Raw genomic sequence first — 18756 nt, forward strand, 5'->3', positions numbered from 1 at the left:
TACAGAGAGCACAGAACCAAAACCACTTGCATTTACTGCAGTAACCAATGTCACCGCTACACAGAGAGCAGAGCCAAATGGTTCTGGTTTCGTTCTCACTGTGCTGCGGGTGCTGAACAGCTGATGGATATGGTATCTAGGGTCAGCACCCCACCAATCAATAATTGATAGCCTATCCTATGGACTGCCTATCAATTGTTTTATCCTGAACAACCCCTTTAACTATGACTATGTTGTGGTACAATAGTTGAGCAATTGGGGCCCCACTTTAAAATTTTGATCAGGGCCACACTTAGGCTGCATTCACACGTTCCGGGAAGTTGTCCGTGCTCACGGATCCGTGGGCACGGACAATTTTACAGCCCATTGCTTTCTATTGGGCTATTCAGATGTTCCGTGATGTCACGGATCCGTGATCCGTTCCATTAAAAAATAGGACATGTCATTACTCGGAACGGATGCAAGGAAAGGATTCCCCATAGAAATCAATGAGATCCGTGTTTTTCACGGATGTACACGGATGTGACATCCGTGAAAAACACGGATGTGATGTAATCAATGTAATTTAAAATGCTTTAACACAGATCCATGAAAAAAACGGACACGGATACAAAACGGATGCAAAACGGATGAAAAATGGACTGTTTTGCATGGATCACGGAGGTTGCTGCCGGACCACAATCACGGACCGGGAAAAACACTTAAAGTGTGAATGCAGCCTAAGGCCCTGAGCAAAATTTTAAAGTGGGGCCCCAAGTGCTCAACTATTGTACCACAACATAGTCACTTAGTTAAAGGGGTTGTTCAGGATAAAACAATTGATAGGCAGTCTATAGGATAGGCTATCAATTATTGATTGGTGGGGTGCTGACCCCAGATACCATATCCATCAGCTGTTCAGCACCCGCAGCACAGTGAGAACGAAACCAGAACCATTTGGCTCTGCTCTCTGTGTAGCGGTGACATTGGTTACTGCAGTAGATGCAAGTGGTTTTGGTTCTGTGCTCTCTGTAGTGCAGGCGCCAAACAGCTGAACGATAGGGGCACCATACTGTTACTGAATAAAAACCACTAAGCAAAATACAAATACTATCCCCCATTCTGCCATCACACAGTAGCAATGCCTCAGACAGGTAGCAGAATGCACAAAGGTGGAAGACCATATTTTACAGGTGGACATATGCAAAAACCATAATAAATTGGTGTGGTAGAACATTGCGCCTCACTTCAGTTCAGGGAGCTCTAAAGATTCTGGAAGATTTTTAAGGCCAATATATATATATATATATATATATATATATATATATGTGTGTCACATCCGTGTACATCCGTGAAAAACACGGATCTCATTGATTTCTATGGGGCATCCCTTCCGAGTAATGACATGTCCTATTTTTTAACGGAACGGATCACGGATCCGTGAAATCACGGAACATCTGAATAGCCCAATAGAAAGCAATGGGCTGTAAAATTGGCCGTGCGCACGGACAACTTCCTGGAACGTGTGAATGCAGCCTTAGTCTAAAACCGGCCCTGCTTGTTCCCTATCCAGCGAATAGGAGACAAGTTCATTTTCCCTGGTCAACCTCTTTAACTATAAGCGCTGCTTCGAAAAATTTTGCCAGGACTGTCTCCTTAAAATCTACACAGTCCCCTCTCCCCCCTCATCTTTCCCATCTCTAGGGGCAATGACGTAAAGCACACTGCAGCTATAGCCAGACAGCAGGAGGGGAAAAGAAGGCTTTAGGACCCCGCGGATCCCAAGCTTTTAACACGGAGCGCAGGCGCAAGCTTCGCTGTGCTAAAGAGCCGTCTCTTATATCGGGGTGCTTTCACCGTGAGGGGATCGGCGGCTGTGAGATGGCGTCTCCGCGGACCGTCACTATTGTCGCCCTGTCTGTGGCTCTCGGCCTTTTCTTCGTTTTTATGGGAACAATAAAGCTGACGCCAAGACTGAGCAAGGACGCGTACAGCGAGATGGTAAGAAGGGAGGCGGGAGGTGTGAGGCGGCAGGGTACCAGCCGTATGGATGCAGCTGCCGGCGCCACGGCCCGGCCCGGCTATACGGGGTCCTGTCCTTGGGTTACATCAGGGTCGTGCCCGGCTATACGGGGTCCTGTCCTTGGGTTACATCAGGGTCGTGCCCGGCTATACGGGGTCCCCTCCTTGTGTTGCATACGGGGTCCCCTCCTTTGGTTACATCAGGGTCGTGCTATACGGGGTCCTCTCCTTGCACGGAAGCCCCTCAAGCTGCCGCAGAAGGTGCCATCGGTGTCCGGCTCATCTCCCGCTGTGACAGGGATGACGCTGCGGCTGCCCTGTCCCCGGGAGACACGACGCACATAGTGATGTAAGATAGAGGGCTCCATGATTATCAGCCTCCTCTATGGTGATGTAAGATGGCTGGAATAGATGTTACATGCAGGGTATAAGGGGCTACCTGTATGGTGAAATAGATGTTACATGCAGGGTATAAGGGGCTACCTGTATGGTGGAATAGATGTTACATGCAGGGTATAAGGGGCTACCTGTATGGTGGAATAGATGTTACATGCAGGGTATAAGGGGCTACCTGTATGGTGGAATACATGTTACATGCAGGGTATAAGGGGCTACCTGTATGGTGGAATAGATGTTACATGCAGGGTATAAGGGGCTACCTGTATGGTGGAATAGATGTTACATGCAGGTTATAAGGGGCTACCTGTATGGTGGAATAGATGTTACATGCAGGGTATAAGGGGCTACCTGTATGGTGGAATAGATGTTACATGCAGGGTATAAGGGGCTACCTGTATGGTGGAATACATGTTACATGCAGGGTATAAGGGGCTACCTGTATGGTGGAATACATGTTACATGCAGGGTATAAGGGGCTACCTGTATGGTGGAATACATGTTACATGCAGGGTATAAGGGGCTACCTGTATGGTGGAATAGATGTTACATGCAGGGTATAAGGGGCTACCTGTATGGTGGAATAGATGTTACATGCAGGGTATAAGGGGCTACCTGTATGGTGGAATAGATGTTACATGCAGGGTATAAGGGGCTACCTGTATGGTGGAATAGATGTTACATGCAGGGTATAAGGGGCTACCTGTATGGTGGAATAGATGTTACATGCAGGGTATAAGGGGCTACCTGTATGGTGGAATAGATGTTACATGCAGGGTATAAGGGGCTACCTGTATGGTGGAATAGATGTTACATGCAGGGTATAAGGGGCTACCTGTATGGTGGAATAGATGTTACATGCAGGGTATAAGGGGCTACCTGTATGGTGGAATAGATGTTACATGCAGGGTATAAGGGGCTACCTGTATGGTGGAATAGATGTTACATGCAGGGTATAAGGGGCTATCTATCTGCATAATGATAGAGGGCAGGAGGCAGGGCTGTTGTGCCATATGGATCAGGTCCCCGAGGATGGCCACACATCCCCCACTGTCATTGTCCTTCTGCACCACTCATTTAACCCTGGCAGATGGTGTTAACTCTTTACTTGCCAGGTCTGTTCCTTTTACATTTTGGCAGCCATAAGGTCGTTAAAGGGGTCATATGGACAATGGGGGAAAAAGAGTACTTACTTTACTTGCTGTCATCATGGGACCCTTGGCCCCAGTGTGCAGCATTTTTGGGATCAGCATAACTTATTGCCCACTGTGGCCATTGATTGGCTGAGCAGGCTGTTCCTTGTGCCGGCCCAGAAAGCACTGCAGACTGGGATCTGTGAGAACAGTGGCTGGAGAACCACAAAGGCAAGTATACGTTTTACCTTTTTACCACCTGCCTGAGTAGAATTATACGTAGAAGTTACTCATGGATACTAATTATAACTTTACTGAAAATAGTAGACCTAGACGCTCTGTACATGTAACAAACACAGGTTCATCCATAAGATAGCCACCCAACAGGACTCACAATATTTTAATCAGTATTTCTAGCCTGATCCAGGATTGGTGTCTGCTCTTTTCTGTGCATTGTACCCTGATTTTGTCTAAAAATACTGACCACAATACTATTGGTGAGCCACGCCATGCTATACACTGCTCCAGCTGACCTTGGTATCCTGAATGGTGATCTTAGACTTGAGTACAGCTTCTCAGTTATAAAAACCTGTTTTATAAAGGTCCTGACATACTAACATTAACACCAAGTGTGGACAAATTGCACTACTGTAATGGTATGTTCACACTGAGTTATACAGGCGGAATTCCACGGCGGAGCTGTCCACCATGGAATCCTGCCTGCCTCAGTGTGAACATACCCTGAGTAATGGGGAAATTGCAGACAACCATGTGCCATTGATGTGGGAGGTGTATGTCGGCTACAAAGGTGTATGAGGGTGGAGCAGCTCCGTGTCTGAAACAATAGTTCAGGGAGCCTTATAGCCCTATTTCACGTAACGATTATCGTTCATAGACTCGCTCCAACAACCGCTCGTTAACAAGCACTTAACGATTTTTTTAAGCAAACGATAACACATAATATGTGTGGGAACGTGAACGATATCTGTAGTGTAACGATTTTTTTGCGGTCGTTTTACATGGTCGTTTAAAACGTGGGGAAATGTAGGTAGACATTTCAAGAACGACTGAAAGATTTTTTTATTCAACGAAAAGATTAGCGAATTATTGTTGAAAGACCAACGATTTTTTTTCGACATGTTGAAAAAAAATAGTGAACGACTCAACGACGATTTAGCTGTTGTTGTTGCTCGTTTACAGCTATTCCACAGAACGAATATCGTTAACGAGCGGTCGTTTGAACGATTTTATGAACGATAATCGTTCGAAAAAGTTCCGTGGAATAGGGCCTTTACTGCATATGGCACAGGTGGGGGGGGGACAGGTGAGTGGTCACTGTACCTCTGGAAACATTGTTGCATCAACAGAAAAGATTGCATTTTCATAGCAATATCGGAATTTGCCCTCCATTGATTAGCAAAGGGTTGCCCTCTCCATTTTCTCACATTTTCAAACTTGGGATCATATGTTAAGCTGTTTAATAGCGGGGCTTGACATACAGTACGCTGAACAGAAAATGCTGAGTGGCAAGCTCAGCGCCTGCTTAGCGCCTCACCTGCTGTTCTCTCCATTGCTCTCTTCAAACAGCCAGCACAGTTGATCGCTCGCTACTTTTAGATGCTGCTGTCAAGAAAATGGGCAAACTTTGTAATTTTGTGGGGGTTTTTTTATACTATTTTTTTTTTTAATACTATTGAAGTGTAACTGTCATTTCAAACAATTTGCAGAAATCAAGAGTACAAACGATTTTTAGAAACTCTGTAATAGGATTTATTGGGCAAAAGAGCATCCTTCTGTACTCCAAAAGCTGTTTCCCAGCCTTCAAAACACACACACACACATCATACTCACCATCCCTCCGGTGACGATCGGCACTCGAATCCCCCGCCGCCCGCCACTTCGTCACCTCCGGCTCCGGTCTTCAGAACTCCCTTACTTCCGGGTCTGTGTAAAGTGAATGGGAGAGTAAAGGCTGAGCAAGCTGGGAGCCATGTGATGCGGTCCAGCCAATGAAAAGGCTGCTGGTGCGCAAGTGCACCAGCAGCCTTTTCATGTCCCCTTCACTTCAGCAGAAGACGCCGAAGAGGATGAAGACCTGGCCTGCCCCTGCTGTGATGACTTTGTCACAAAATGGCGCCCGGGAGAAGAGGACGTGGTCGACCGTAATCAGGTATGTATATTTTATTTAACTTCCGGGGGAGGGGGTCGGAAAGGGTGGGATCAGAGCCACATAGGTTATTTGGACACATTACAAATGTGTGTTAAATAAGGTTAAAAAAAAAACGCCGGAGTTGCCCTTAAACCATTCTCACCTTGACTACTGTAACTCCTTACTAATTGTCTTCCCTTCCCTAGATTCTCCCCTCTCCATTATATCCTAAATGCAGCATTAAGACAAATCTCCAGCCTTTACACTGATGCCTCCCCCTAGGCCTATCACTACACTAAGTTCAGATAAAGTACAAAATCCTCACTTTTAAGCCCCCGTACACATTATGTAGGGGTCGGACATGATGGAAAATCAGGACCATCCCTTTGTTCAAAGAGAGATAAGCCGTAGCGAGAGTGCTCTCTCTGTGGTTTACTCCACCCCATAGAGAACACAGGAACACTTAGCTGTGACAAACATTCCTGTTTATTGGGAGAACAGGCAGGTTTTGGTTTCACTTAAAATTATGGTCATACTTTAACCCTTTGAGGACCAGGCCCAAAATGACCCAGTGGACCGCGCAAATTTTGATCTTAGTGTTTCCGTTTTTCCCTCCTCCCCTTCTAAGAGCTCTAGCACTTTCAGTTTTTTATCTACAAGGCCATGTAATGGCTTATTTGTTACAGGAATAGTTGTACTGTGTAATGGCGTCTTTCATTTTACCATAACATGTATGATGGAATTCCAAATATATTATTTATGAAGATATAAATTGGTGAAATTGTAAATAAGAATGCAATATGGTAACGTTTGGGGGGTTCCTGTGTCTACGTAATGCACTATATGATAAAAGCGACATGATACAATTATTCTATAGGTCAGCCCGAACACAACCATATGCAGGTTTACACAGATTCTCTAATGTTATATATTTTTTTTAAATGAAATCCTTTTTTTTGGCAATTAATTATAAATAAAATGGGCCTATTGTGACGCTTATAACGGTTTTATTTTTTCACCTACGGGGCTGTATGGGGTGTCATTTTTTTCGCCATGATCTCTAGTTTTTATTAATACCATATTTGTGAAGATCGGACGTTTTGATCACTTTTTATTAATTTTTTTATATATATAATGTAACAAAATCGGTAATCCACGCACTTTTTTCCCTCTTTTCGTGTACGCCGTTTACCGTTCGCAATGACGCTTGTTATATTTTAATAGATCGGACAATTACGCACGCTACGGTATATTATATGTTTATTTGCTCATTTATTTTTATATGTTTTATTTATATAATGGGAAAGGGGGGTGATTTCAACTTTTATTGGGGGAGGGGTTTTGGGGTTGTGTGTTAGTGTTTTTAACTTTTTTTTTTTACACATTTGAAGTCCCTTTGGGGGACTTTTACATCCAGTACTTGGATTTTTACACTGATCATTGCTATGCCAGTTACGCCCTAGGTCGTCTGGGGACAGACTTCCATGGCGTAACTATACGCCCTGGGTCGTTTAAGGGTTAAGTGAATTTGTGACAAAATAGCACTAATAATGCTAATTAAACGCGCAGTAAATGCGTTACTGTTATGTGTTACTATAGCCTCACAGACCTGGCAATTTTTCTTAATGGAAGTTTTCCTATACTTGATTAATCACACTTTAACCTCTACACCATGTGCAAGACCAAACAGCTGTTTAAGGACACCAGGGACAAAATTGTGGACTTGCACAAGACTGGTATGGGCTACAGGACAATAGGCAAGCAGCTTGGAGAGAAGGCAACAATTGTTGGCGTAATTACACAGGAGGACCTGGTCAATGACCTGAAGAGAGCTGGCACCACAGTCTCAAAGGGACACACTACAGCTACATAGGTTAAAGGGGTAGTGCGGCGCTAAAAAATTATTCACAGAATAACACACATTACAAAGTTATACAACTTTGTAATGTATGTTATGTCTGTGAATCACCCCCTTCCCGTGTCCCACCGCCCCCACCCGTGTACCCGGAAGTGTTGGTGCATTATACATTACCTGATCCGTGTCGCGCATGTCCGCCATCTTGTGCCAAACGTAATCTTCGGCCGGCCGAATCGCTGCCGCCATCCCCCCTCTGCCGCGTCATAACCGTGCTCAGCCGCGATTGGCTGAGCACAGTTATGCTCAGCCAATCGCAGCTGAGCAGCTGATGAAGTGGCCTGTGATTGAAAAGAGGCATGGGAGAGTGACGTGTGTTCAGATGAGACCAAAATAGAACTTTTTGGTATCAGTTCAACGCGCCATGTTTGGAAGAAGTAGAAAGCTTAAAGGAGTTATCCAGCAAAAATTTTTTTCTTTCAAATCAACTGGTGTTAGAAAGTTATATAGATTTGTAATTTACTTCTATCTCAAGTTGTCCCATACTTATTAGCTGCTATATGTCGTGCAGGAAATGTTTTACTTTCAGTCTGACACAGTGCTCTCTGCTGACATATCTGTCCGAGACAGGAACTGTCCAGAGAAGGTGAGGCTTTCTATGGGGATCCTTATTGTTTTTAATGAAAATACGGATGCCAAAAGGTTACAATTCTTAGAGATCTGCCTAAAAATTTGGGATCACTAGGAAATGTTCTTTTTTTTTTTTTTAAGGATTGGTTCGCGTCCTTGTAATCTACTGATCATGTGAATAGCCCAATAGACATCAATGTGCACTAACTCAAGCATGTAAATACGGATCTGTAGATTACGGGACGTGTGAATAAGGCCTTAGTACACCCCCAAGAACTCAGTCCAAATCGTGAAACATCATACTTTTGGAGTGCTTTTCTGCAAAGGGCACAGGACGACTGTAACGATGGGTGTTGTGGATCCGTCGTTCCACCACTAGCGAGAAGTGAGCCACACCAGGGAATGGATTTTAAGGGGCCGCTGGATGGGCTTGCTGCGGCAGGCGACCCCCAGGTTGCTACCCCTGGCTTGGCTCGCTAGTGGCGGTGGCGAGGTGCAGCTGGAGACAAGTAAGCAGATGGTACATGCCGCAGCCGTGGTTGTTACAACGACTTCACGATATTTGAAGACAAAATCCTGTTGCAGTGTGTACAAACTTGGTTAAGAACTGCAGGAAACGTCTCACCTCTCCATTTGCAAACAAAGGTTTCTTACCAAATATAAATTTCTGTTTTTCTATTGTATCAAATAGGTATTTCATGCAATTAAATGCAAAATAATTGTTTAAAAATCAAACAATGTGATTTTCTTACATTTTTGTATGGATTCTGTCTCTGTTTCTGTCACAGTTGAAGTGCACCTACAGTATGATAAAATAACAGACTTCTCCATTCTTTGTAGGTGGGAAAAAATTGGCAGTGTATCAAATATATCAAATACTTACTTTCCCCACTGTATACTGTACAAGTGACTGCTATTCAGTCCCAGTGTGGCTTCTAGTCATGCTTGCCATGCCCTCCTCCAGCCCAGTCAGGCCTGACACCTCAAAGGGGAACTTCAGGTAGAGGTTAAAAAAAATGAAACTTCTGCAGAAGCATAAAGCGTTACTTACCTATCTATTCCATTTTTGAAACTACCAAAAATCCATTTTTTTTTTGTTCTGTTATGTGTTTTTGCACTTCCTGGTTCATCAGTTGTACACAGTACTACAGGTTCTAGAATACAATGCTTTCCCTCAGCTGTTCATCACAGTCCTCCACCCTGCCTATTCCCCCCCCCTACCCTCCAAAAAAAAAAATCTGTTGCAGAACATCTAGGCTGTGTTCACACATTGCAGTTTCATTGCATTACTGAATTATTTGCAGTACTTTATCATTTCATTGTTGTCGCTGTATTCTTTACCTGTAACACCACACAGTACGCTGTATTCTCTACCTGTAACACCACACAGCACATGGCATTCTCTACCTGTACCCCCACACAGCACACTGTATCCTCTATCTGAGACACCACACAGCATACTGTATTCTCTACCTGTACCCCCACACAGCACACTGTATTCTCTACCTGTAACACCACACAGCACACTGTATTCTCTACCTGTAACACCACACAGCACACCGTATTCTCTACCTGTAACACCACACAGCGCGCTGTATTCTCTACCTGTAACACCACACAGCACACTGTATTCTCTACCTGTAACAACACACAGCACACTGTATTCTCTACCTGTAATACCACACAGCATGCTGTATTCTCTACCTGTGACACCACCCAGTATGCTGTATTCTCTACCTGTAACACCACACAGCACGCTGTATTCTCTACCTGTAACACCACACAGCACACTGTATTCTCTACCTGTAACACCACACAGCACTTTGTATTCTCTACCTGTAACACCACACAGCGTGCTGTATTCTCTACCTGTAACACCACACAGCACGCTGTATTCTCTACCTGTAACAACACACAGCACACTGTATTCTCTACCTGTAACACCACACAGCACACTGTATTCTCTACCTGTAACACCACACAGCGCGCTGTATTCTCTACCTGTAACACCACACAGCACACTGTATTCTCTACCTGTAACACCACACAGCACACTGTATTCTCTACCTGTAACAACACACAGCACACTGTATTCTCTACCTGTAATACCACACAGCATGCTGTATTCTCTACCTGTGACACCACCCAGCATTCTGTATTCTCTACCTGTAACACCACACAGCACGCTGTATTCTCTACCTGTAACACCACACAGCACACTGTATTCTCTACCTGTAACACCACACAGCACTTTGTATTCTCTACCTGTAACACCACACAGCGCGCTGTATTCTCTACCTGTAACACCACACAGCACGCTGTATTCTCTACCTGTAACACCACACAGCACGCTGTATTCTCTACCTGTAACACCACACAGCACACTGTATTCTCTACCTGTAACACCACACAGCGCGCTGTACTCTCTACCTGTAACGCCACACAGCAAGCTGTATTCTCTAACTGTAACGCTAATATTGGAATAAAGTTAAGAACTTTTTGATTTATTTTTCCTTTTCATTTCCACGTACATATTATGATGAAACATCTGTTATCTTTGAAGTTGAGCCCCACAATAAGGCTCTGATCCTATCTGCCGTTTAGCATCATTTACTTGTGTAATGGTGCGTTTACACGAAACAATAATTGGGCCGATCGTACGATTAACGATGTCGGAGTAACAGTTTTTTCTATAACGATCAGCGTTAAGACGGTACGATATATCGTACGGAAAAATCGTTTTGCAATCGCGCGCCTGCAGCCGGTCGCCCCCCCCCCCCGCCGCTCCGGACGCCACGCCGCCACCGCTCCAATCGCCGTTGCCGCCACTCCGATCGTCCCCGCCGGCCAGCGGTCATACGTTACCTGCTCCGCGCAGCAGGTCTTCAGACATCCCCAGCTCCGCTCTTCAGTGCACTGATTGGCTGAAGAGGGGAGCCGGGAATTTCAAATGCCTCCTCTTCAACCGATCAGTGCTCCTCTTCTTCAGCACTGATTGGCTGAAGAGGAGCCGTTTGAAATTCCCGACTCCCCTCTTCAGCCAATCAGTGCTGCCTTGCATTGATTGGCTGAAGAGGGAAGCCGGGAATTTCAAACGGCTCCTCTTCAGCCAATCAGTGCTGCCTTGCACTGATTGGCTTAAGAGGGGAGCCGGGAATTTCAAACAAGGAGCACTGATTGGCTAAAGAGGAGGCGTTTGAAATTCCCGGCTCCCCTCTTCAGCCAATCAGTGCTGCCTTGCATTGATTGGCTGAAGAGGGAAGCCGGGAATTTCAAACGGCTCCTCTTCAGCCAATCAGTGCTGCCTTGCACTGATTGGCTGAAGAGGGGAGCCGGGAATTTCAAACAAGGAGCACTGATTGGCTAAAGAGGAGGCGTTTGAAATTCCCGGCTCCCCTCTTCAGCCAATCAGTGCACTGAAGAGCGGAGCCGGGGATGTCTGAAGACCTGAGGCGTGGAGCAGGTAACATATGACCGGTGGCGGGGTGGCGATCGGAGCGTCGGGGGTGGCGACCGGAGCAGCGGCGGGGGTGGCGGTCAGAGCGGTGGCGGCGGTGGTGGCGATCGAGCCGGCGCAGGGGGCTGCGTATGAGCGGGGGGCTGGGCTGCGAGCGGGGGGGGGGCTCGACTATCGCGCAACGACTGTTTACACGGAACGACCGGCGAATTTTTTACGAACGACGATTTGATGACATGTTGAAAGATCTAAACGAACGATTTCTCGTTCGTTGTTTGATCGTTCGCTGCGTTTACACGTACTATTATCGTTCGAATTCGATCGTTATCGCGCAAATTCGCACGATAATCGTTACGTGTAAACGCAGCATTACTGCATCATTTCTGTGAATACGCTGCAGTATTGCAATGACACTCCAACATGTGTGAGCACAGCCCTAATTTCCCTGCACACTTCTGCACAATCAGAGAAATCAGTGCAACACCTGCTTCTGGCTGGTTAGAGATGGTGAATCAGTCAGGGGATTGGGGGATCCAGCCAAGCCTCCTGGGACATCACGCCCTGCCCCCTGTATGCATCATCAGCCTGATCTCAGCAAACACACACAATGTGAGACAGAGGCATGGAATATTTGTCTCCTAAGGGGGGAAAGCAGAAGGAGCAGGAGACAATGTGGATTTGCCTTTTTTTTCACTTCCTGGATTTATATCAGCTACCAGTGTGGCAGAACCGTACAGATACAGTAATAGGCTGGGTTCACACTACGTATATTTCAGTCAGTATTGTGGTCCTCATATTGCAACCAAAACCAGGAGTGGATTAAAAACACAGAAAGGCTCTGTTCACATAATGTTGAAATTGAGTGGATGGCCGCCATTTAATGGCAAATATTTGCTGTTATTTTAAAACAACGGCTGTTATATTGAAATAATGGCCGTTATTTACTGTTATATGGCGGCCATCCACTCAATTTCAACATTGTGTGAACAGAGCCGTTCTGTGTTTTTAATCCACTCCTGGTTTTGGTTGCAATATGAGGACCACAATACTGACTGAAATATACGTAGTGTGAACGCAGCCATACATTGTATAGACATAGTAACATAGTAAATAAGGTTGAAAGAAGACAAGAGTCCATCAGGTTCAACCTAGGGAAATCTTACTGTGTTGATCCAGGGAAGGCAAAAACCCCTATGAGGCAGACGACAATTGCCCCATCACAGGGAGAAAACTCCCTCCCGACTCCAATGGCAACCAGAATAATCCCTGGATCAACGTATCACTGGAAATCTAATGCCCATAACTTGTGATATTATATTGTTCAAGAAAAGCATCCAGGCCTCCCTTGAACTTATTTAATGAATCGGCCATGACAACATCATGTGGCAGAGAGTTCCACAGTCTTACCACTCGTACAGTAAAGAACCCTCGTCGATGCTGATAAAATCTTCTTTACTCTAGACGTAGAGGATGCCCCCTTGTCATGGTTACAGACCTAGGAGCAAAAAGACCACTACAAAGATCTCTGTACTGTCCATTCATATATTTGTACATTGTGATTAGATCGCCCCTAAGACGTCTTTTTTCTAGCGTAAATAACCCCAAGCTTGATAACCTGTCCTGGTACTGTAACCCACCCATTCCCTTAATGACCTTTGTTGCCCTCCTCTGCACCCGCTCCAGTTCAGCTGTGTCCTTCTTATATACTGGTGCCCAAAACTGTACACAGTATTCCATGTGTGGTCTGACCAGTGATTTATAAAGAGGCAAAACTATGTTCTCATCTTTAGCATCTATACCTCTTTTGATGCATTCCATTATTTTATTAGCCTTGGCAGCTGCTGCCTGGCACTGATCACTAAAGTTGAGTTTACTGTCCACCAATACCCCCAGGTTCTTTTCGGAAGTAGTTTTACCCAGTGTTTTATTATTTAGCACATAACTGTACTTATTATTTCTATGGTCCAAGTGCATAACCTTACATTTATCCACATTAAACTTCATTTGCTATTTAACTGCCCAAGCCTCCAGCTTCTCCAAATCCCTCTGTAATATGATATTATCCTCCTCTGTACTGATTACTTTACCCAGTTTAGTATCATCTGCAAAAATGGAGATTCTACTCTGTAGCCCCTCAACAAGATCATTAATAAAAATATTAAAAAGAAGTGGACCCAACACTGACCCCTGTGGTACCCCACTAGTAACTAAAACCCAATCTGAATATGTTCCATCAATGACCACCCTCTGTTTTCTATCACACAACCAGTTACTTACCCATTTGCATACGTTTTCCCCGAGTCCCAGCATCCTCATTTTGTAGACCAACCTTTCATGCGGCACAGTATCAAATGCCTTTGAAAAGTCCAGATACACAACATCCACAGCCTCCCCCAGGTCCAGTCTATAACTTACCTCTTCATAGAAGCCGATCAGATTAGTCTGACAGGACCGATCCCTCATAAATCCATGCTGGTGCTGCGTCATAAGATTATTTTCATTAAGATACACCAGTATAGATTGGCCTTTTCCTCTTCCCCCTCCACCATTACACCCAGATTATTTTTGAGGGGACCAACATTTTTGGTTTTAAGTCTTTTGTTGTTTATATAGGTGAAGAACATTTTGGGATTCCTTTTACTTTCTGTGGCTATCCTTCTTTCTGTTGCTATTTTTGCTTCTTTTATTAGCTTTTTACATATTCTTCTGTCTATAGTTGCTCAATGCTTCCCCACTACCCTCTTGTTTAATTGTCTGAATGCTTTATATTTTATATGCATATATTTAACTTTTAATGTACTTTTAAAAGAAAACAAGTTTTTCTTATCCGGAGTTCCCCTTTAAGTGCAGGGAGAACTTTTGGTGTAAGCACTTATACGGTGTCCTATTTAAAGTTATTTTACCTACACTACCTAACTACAGTTACCTTCACCTACACTGTAGGAGAATAGCGTTACTATACCTTATGTGTAAAATATTAAAAATTAAAGTTTTAGCCATTCTATGTTTTTAAATCTACTTTCTGCTCTTCCTATAGAAACGGGCTTACAAAAGCTATCTGAAGGCACTCCCAGGGCTCAAGAAACTTGGTATTACATCTGTACTATTAAGGAAAACAATTGGATCCTTGGAACTTGCTTGTGGAATTGTCCTCACTTTGGTCCCTGGACGTCCTAGAGATGTTGCCAATTTTGTCCTCCTTCTTCTAGTTCTGATTGTTCTATTTTTTCACCAGCTTGTTGGAGATCCCTTGAAACGATATGCTCATGCACTTGTCTTTGGTATTCTCCTTACTTGTCGCCTTCTTGTTTCACGCCAGCCTGAAGAGGAATTTCATGACAAGAAGGCAACACATGGTGAAAATGGTGCTGTCCCTCGAGACCCTAAGAAAATGAAGGTGTCCTAATTATAAGATTGATTCACTTCCTAACAGTTTATAAGGATTCCTGAGTTGTTTTGTAATTTTCCATTTGACCTCACATTAATAATTTAAGGAAATTCTGTGTTCAGTACCTCAGGAAAGTCTCTGGAAAGATATGCTGGGGACATACTGCATTTTAAGCAACTTGGTATAAAAACTAGAGCGCTGGAACATACATGATATACCTTTTATGTCTTTTGCATTTCTATAAACATACAAGATTCTGCCTACAAACAGGCAAAGGCACATATACCAGTTATGGACAGTTGTGGAGTTTGCATTAGAACAGAAAGTGCTGATATAAGATCTCTCTACGTTATAGCTAATTCCAATTCAACTTGCTGATAAATCTATGTTCAGGTCAGTGTACCCTGCCATAGAACTCATCCCTATTATGGCACCACAGAGCACACTCAAAATAAAGAAAATATAATGTTAAACTCACTGCTGTGTGTTGTATATATTTGTGATGTTGATTATAGAATATATCGTATTTTCTGGCGTCTAAGACAACCCCTGACTTTTAAAAAGATTGTCAGGGGTTCGCCTTATACGCTGGAAGATGTTAACCACTGCCCGGGAGAGCTTCATGCATTTCCTGTACGTCACACTGCCTGCGCCAGGAACATCCCAGGAGAGGCACAGATGCTGGGAACGGGAACAGTTAACTGTTTTTTTTTTATAGTGGATGCCCCATACAGTGGGGATGTGGCCATTTTTGAGCTCCCCCACCATATGGGGCGACCATGCCTGGTGTATAAGACAACCCCCGACTTGTAAGAAGTATTTTCGGGGTTAAAAAATCGTCTTGTACGTTGGAAAATACGGTACATTTTGTACAATTTATATAGTATATAGAAAATATATATATATTACTGTCTAAATGGTTTTTTTTCCCCCTTTTTACACAAGTTCCAGTCCAAGTTAATACAGTAGCTATTAACACTACCTGCTTTTTGTGGGAGGAGTTGTTTTTTAACCATTTCTGTATTTACTAAAATTAAAACTTTAGTGATGCCCAGACCTGTACTTGAACAATGGGGGCACAGATTTTTAGGCACCAAAAATGGCTGTTTGAAGCGGTAGAGGGCTTCAAAATGGGGGTAACATGAGAATTTGCCCTACAAAAAATAAAGTAGGGAAAGTACTGGGCACTGGGATAGACAGGTCCTATAGGCTAGAGAAGTTTATTAATTATTATTTATTAATTATTTATTATTGTCCTTTTCAGGGCATTAGTAGCTGAAAACTGTATAAGAGCTGTAGTTTAGAGGTAAATCACCTCATCATTGTATCATTTTTAAGGCTGGGTTCACACACAGTATATTTCAGTCAGTATTTGTTTAGTATTTTGCAACCTCAACCAGTAGTGAATTGAAAACACAGAAAGGCTCTGTTCACACAATGTTGAAATTGAGTGGATGGCTGCTATATAACAGTAAAGAACTGCCATTATTTCAATACCACAGCCGTTGTTTTTAAATAACAGCAAATATTTGCTGTTAAATGGCGGCCGTCCACTCAATTTCAACATTGGATGGCCGTCATTTAATGGCAAATATTTGCTGCTATTTTAAAACAACGGCTGTGGTATTGAAATAATGGCAGTTATTTTCCGTTATATGGCGGCCATCCACTCAATTTCAGCATTGTGTGAACAAAGCCTTTCTGTGTTTTCAATCCACTCCTGGTTGAGGTTGCAAAATACTGACCAAATACTGACTAAAAATATGCACAAGCCAAAAAGACAGAAATGGCTGCACATCGCACCCATGGCTGACACGAAAGCTTGTTAAGCTACATTTAAATCCAACATCAGAAGTTAGTAACTAATTTGGCCAAACCATATTGCCTCATGTACCAACGTGCAGGTCTTCTGATACACATGAGTCCCTAACCAAAAAACATCACTGCCGGTCAGTGACCACAATCCCCGCAAAACGTGCGCAAGCAGAGAAGGGGGGCCAAGGAATGGCCCTGCAACCCCATTGTCACAGGACCAGACCCCAAAGGGCCCCCCGGACCCCGCAGGCACCACCGGCGGAAAAAGTGGTCTGGTCCTGTGACAATGGGGTTGCAGGGCCATTCCGTGGCCCCCTTCTCTGCTTGCGCACGTTTTATGTATTCTGTCCCTTTTTTCATTGTGGCTAGCACTCGTGCTGTGTAAGACCCATGTGATCCAAATTAGCAGGAAGCACCTGTGTACATAAGAGGAGGATCTCCTAGCATTCTCCCATTCTACCTGCAGAGGAATGGTGAGAGAAGTAGGAGCTTGTTCACACTTGTGTTGCTTGGCGTCCACTTTTTCCGCCGGCGGTGCCTGCGGGGTTCGGGGGGGGGCCCTTTAGGGTCTGGTCCTGTGACAATGGGGTTGCAGGGCCATTCCGTGGCCCCCCTTCTGTGCTTGCGCACGTTTTGCGGGGATTGTGGTCGCTGACCGACACAGTGATGTTTTTTGGTTAGGGACTCATGTGTATCAGAAGACCTGCACGTGGTACATGAGGCAATATGGTTTGGCCAAATTATATACTAACTTCTGATGTTGGTTTCAAATGTAGCTGAAAAAGCTTTCGTGTCAGCCATGGGTGCGATGTGCAGCCATTTCTGTCTTTTTGGCTTGTACTGACTGAAATATACTGTGTGTGAGCCTAGCCTCAGGGTGCGTGCACACTACGGAATTGCCGTGTATAACCCGCTGTTTATTTCGTTGCTCGTCCCCGCACGTGGCGGCGCGCATTTCCTCCCGTGTTATAGGCACTATCCTATGCACAGGCGGATTACGCATTCCGGCGAAAGAATTGACGATCGCGCTGTAACGTGACATTAACTCCTTAAACGCCGTGCGGCCGCAGCGTTTAATTGTAAGTGACAGGGGGAGTCCCCTGTCACTTACCAATTGGGACCCCCGCATTGTGACTGCGGGTGTCCCGATCATTAAAACGGACCGCCGGACGTCTCACCTGCCTCCATGTGGTCCGATCAGCGATCTGTTCTCTGAGCAGGCTCAATGAGCAGAGCGCCGATAACACTGATAAATGCTATGCCTATGGCATAGCATTGATCAGTGATGAAAATGAAAGCAATGTATGTACAAGTCCCCCAAAGGGACTTAAAATGTATAAAAAAAAAAAGTCACTAATACACTACCCTTTCCCATTATATAAATAAAACATATAAAAATAAATAAATAAACAAATCATATACCGTAGCGTGTGTAATTGTCCAATAACAAGCGTTGTTGTGAACGGTGTACACGCAAAGAGGGGAAAAAGTGTGCGGATTACCGATTTTATGTTACATTATATATATAAAAAAAATTTATAAAAAGTTATCAAAACATCCGATCTTCACAAATATGGTAATAATAAAAACTAGAGATCATGGCGGAAAAAATGACACCCCATACTGCCCCGTAGGTGAAAAATAAAACAGTTATAAGCGTCACAATAGGCCCCTTTTATTAAAGGGGTTATCCAGTGTGGGGGCACTTTTTGGGGGGACCGGGGGGAGGTGGCTGAAATAAAAGACGTCCACTCACCTCCCCAGTTCCAGTGGCGGGTCACTCATCGCGGCGCTCCGGTTCCCGGAGGCTTCCGGGTGTCTGACGCCGCCCGAGACGCTACGTCTCAGGGCCGCTCAGTCACTCAGTGAAGGAGGCGGGATCCGTTTGATGTCCGCTCGGATCCCGCCTCCTTCACTGAGTGGCTGAGCGGC

General features: G+C 44.5%; 1 protein-coding gene across 1 annotated transcript; it reads left to right on the top strand.

Moving 5' to 3' along the window:
- Nucleotides 1-1780: 1780 nt before the first annotated feature.
- TMEM35A (transmembrane protein 35A) lies at nt 1781-15474 on the top strand. Its single transcript, XM_069986151.1, has 2 exons — nt 1781-1980; nt 14659-15474. The coding sequence occupies exons 1-2, from the start codon at nt 1861-1863 to the stop codon at nt 15025-15027; spliced, it is 489 nt and encodes a 162-aa protein (XP_069842252.1). The 5' UTR covers nt 1781-1860; the 3' UTR covers nt 15028-15474.
- Nucleotides 15475-18756: the final 3282 nt, after the last annotated feature.

Source organism: Dendropsophus ebraccatus, chromosome 10 (genome assembly GCF_027789765.1).
Source record: "Dendropsophus ebraccatus isolate aDenEbr1 chromosome 10, aDenEbr1.pat, whole genome shotgun sequence".
Lineage (NCBI taxonomy): Eukaryota > Metazoa > Chordata > Amphibia > Anura > Hylidae > Dendropsophus > Dendropsophus ebraccatus.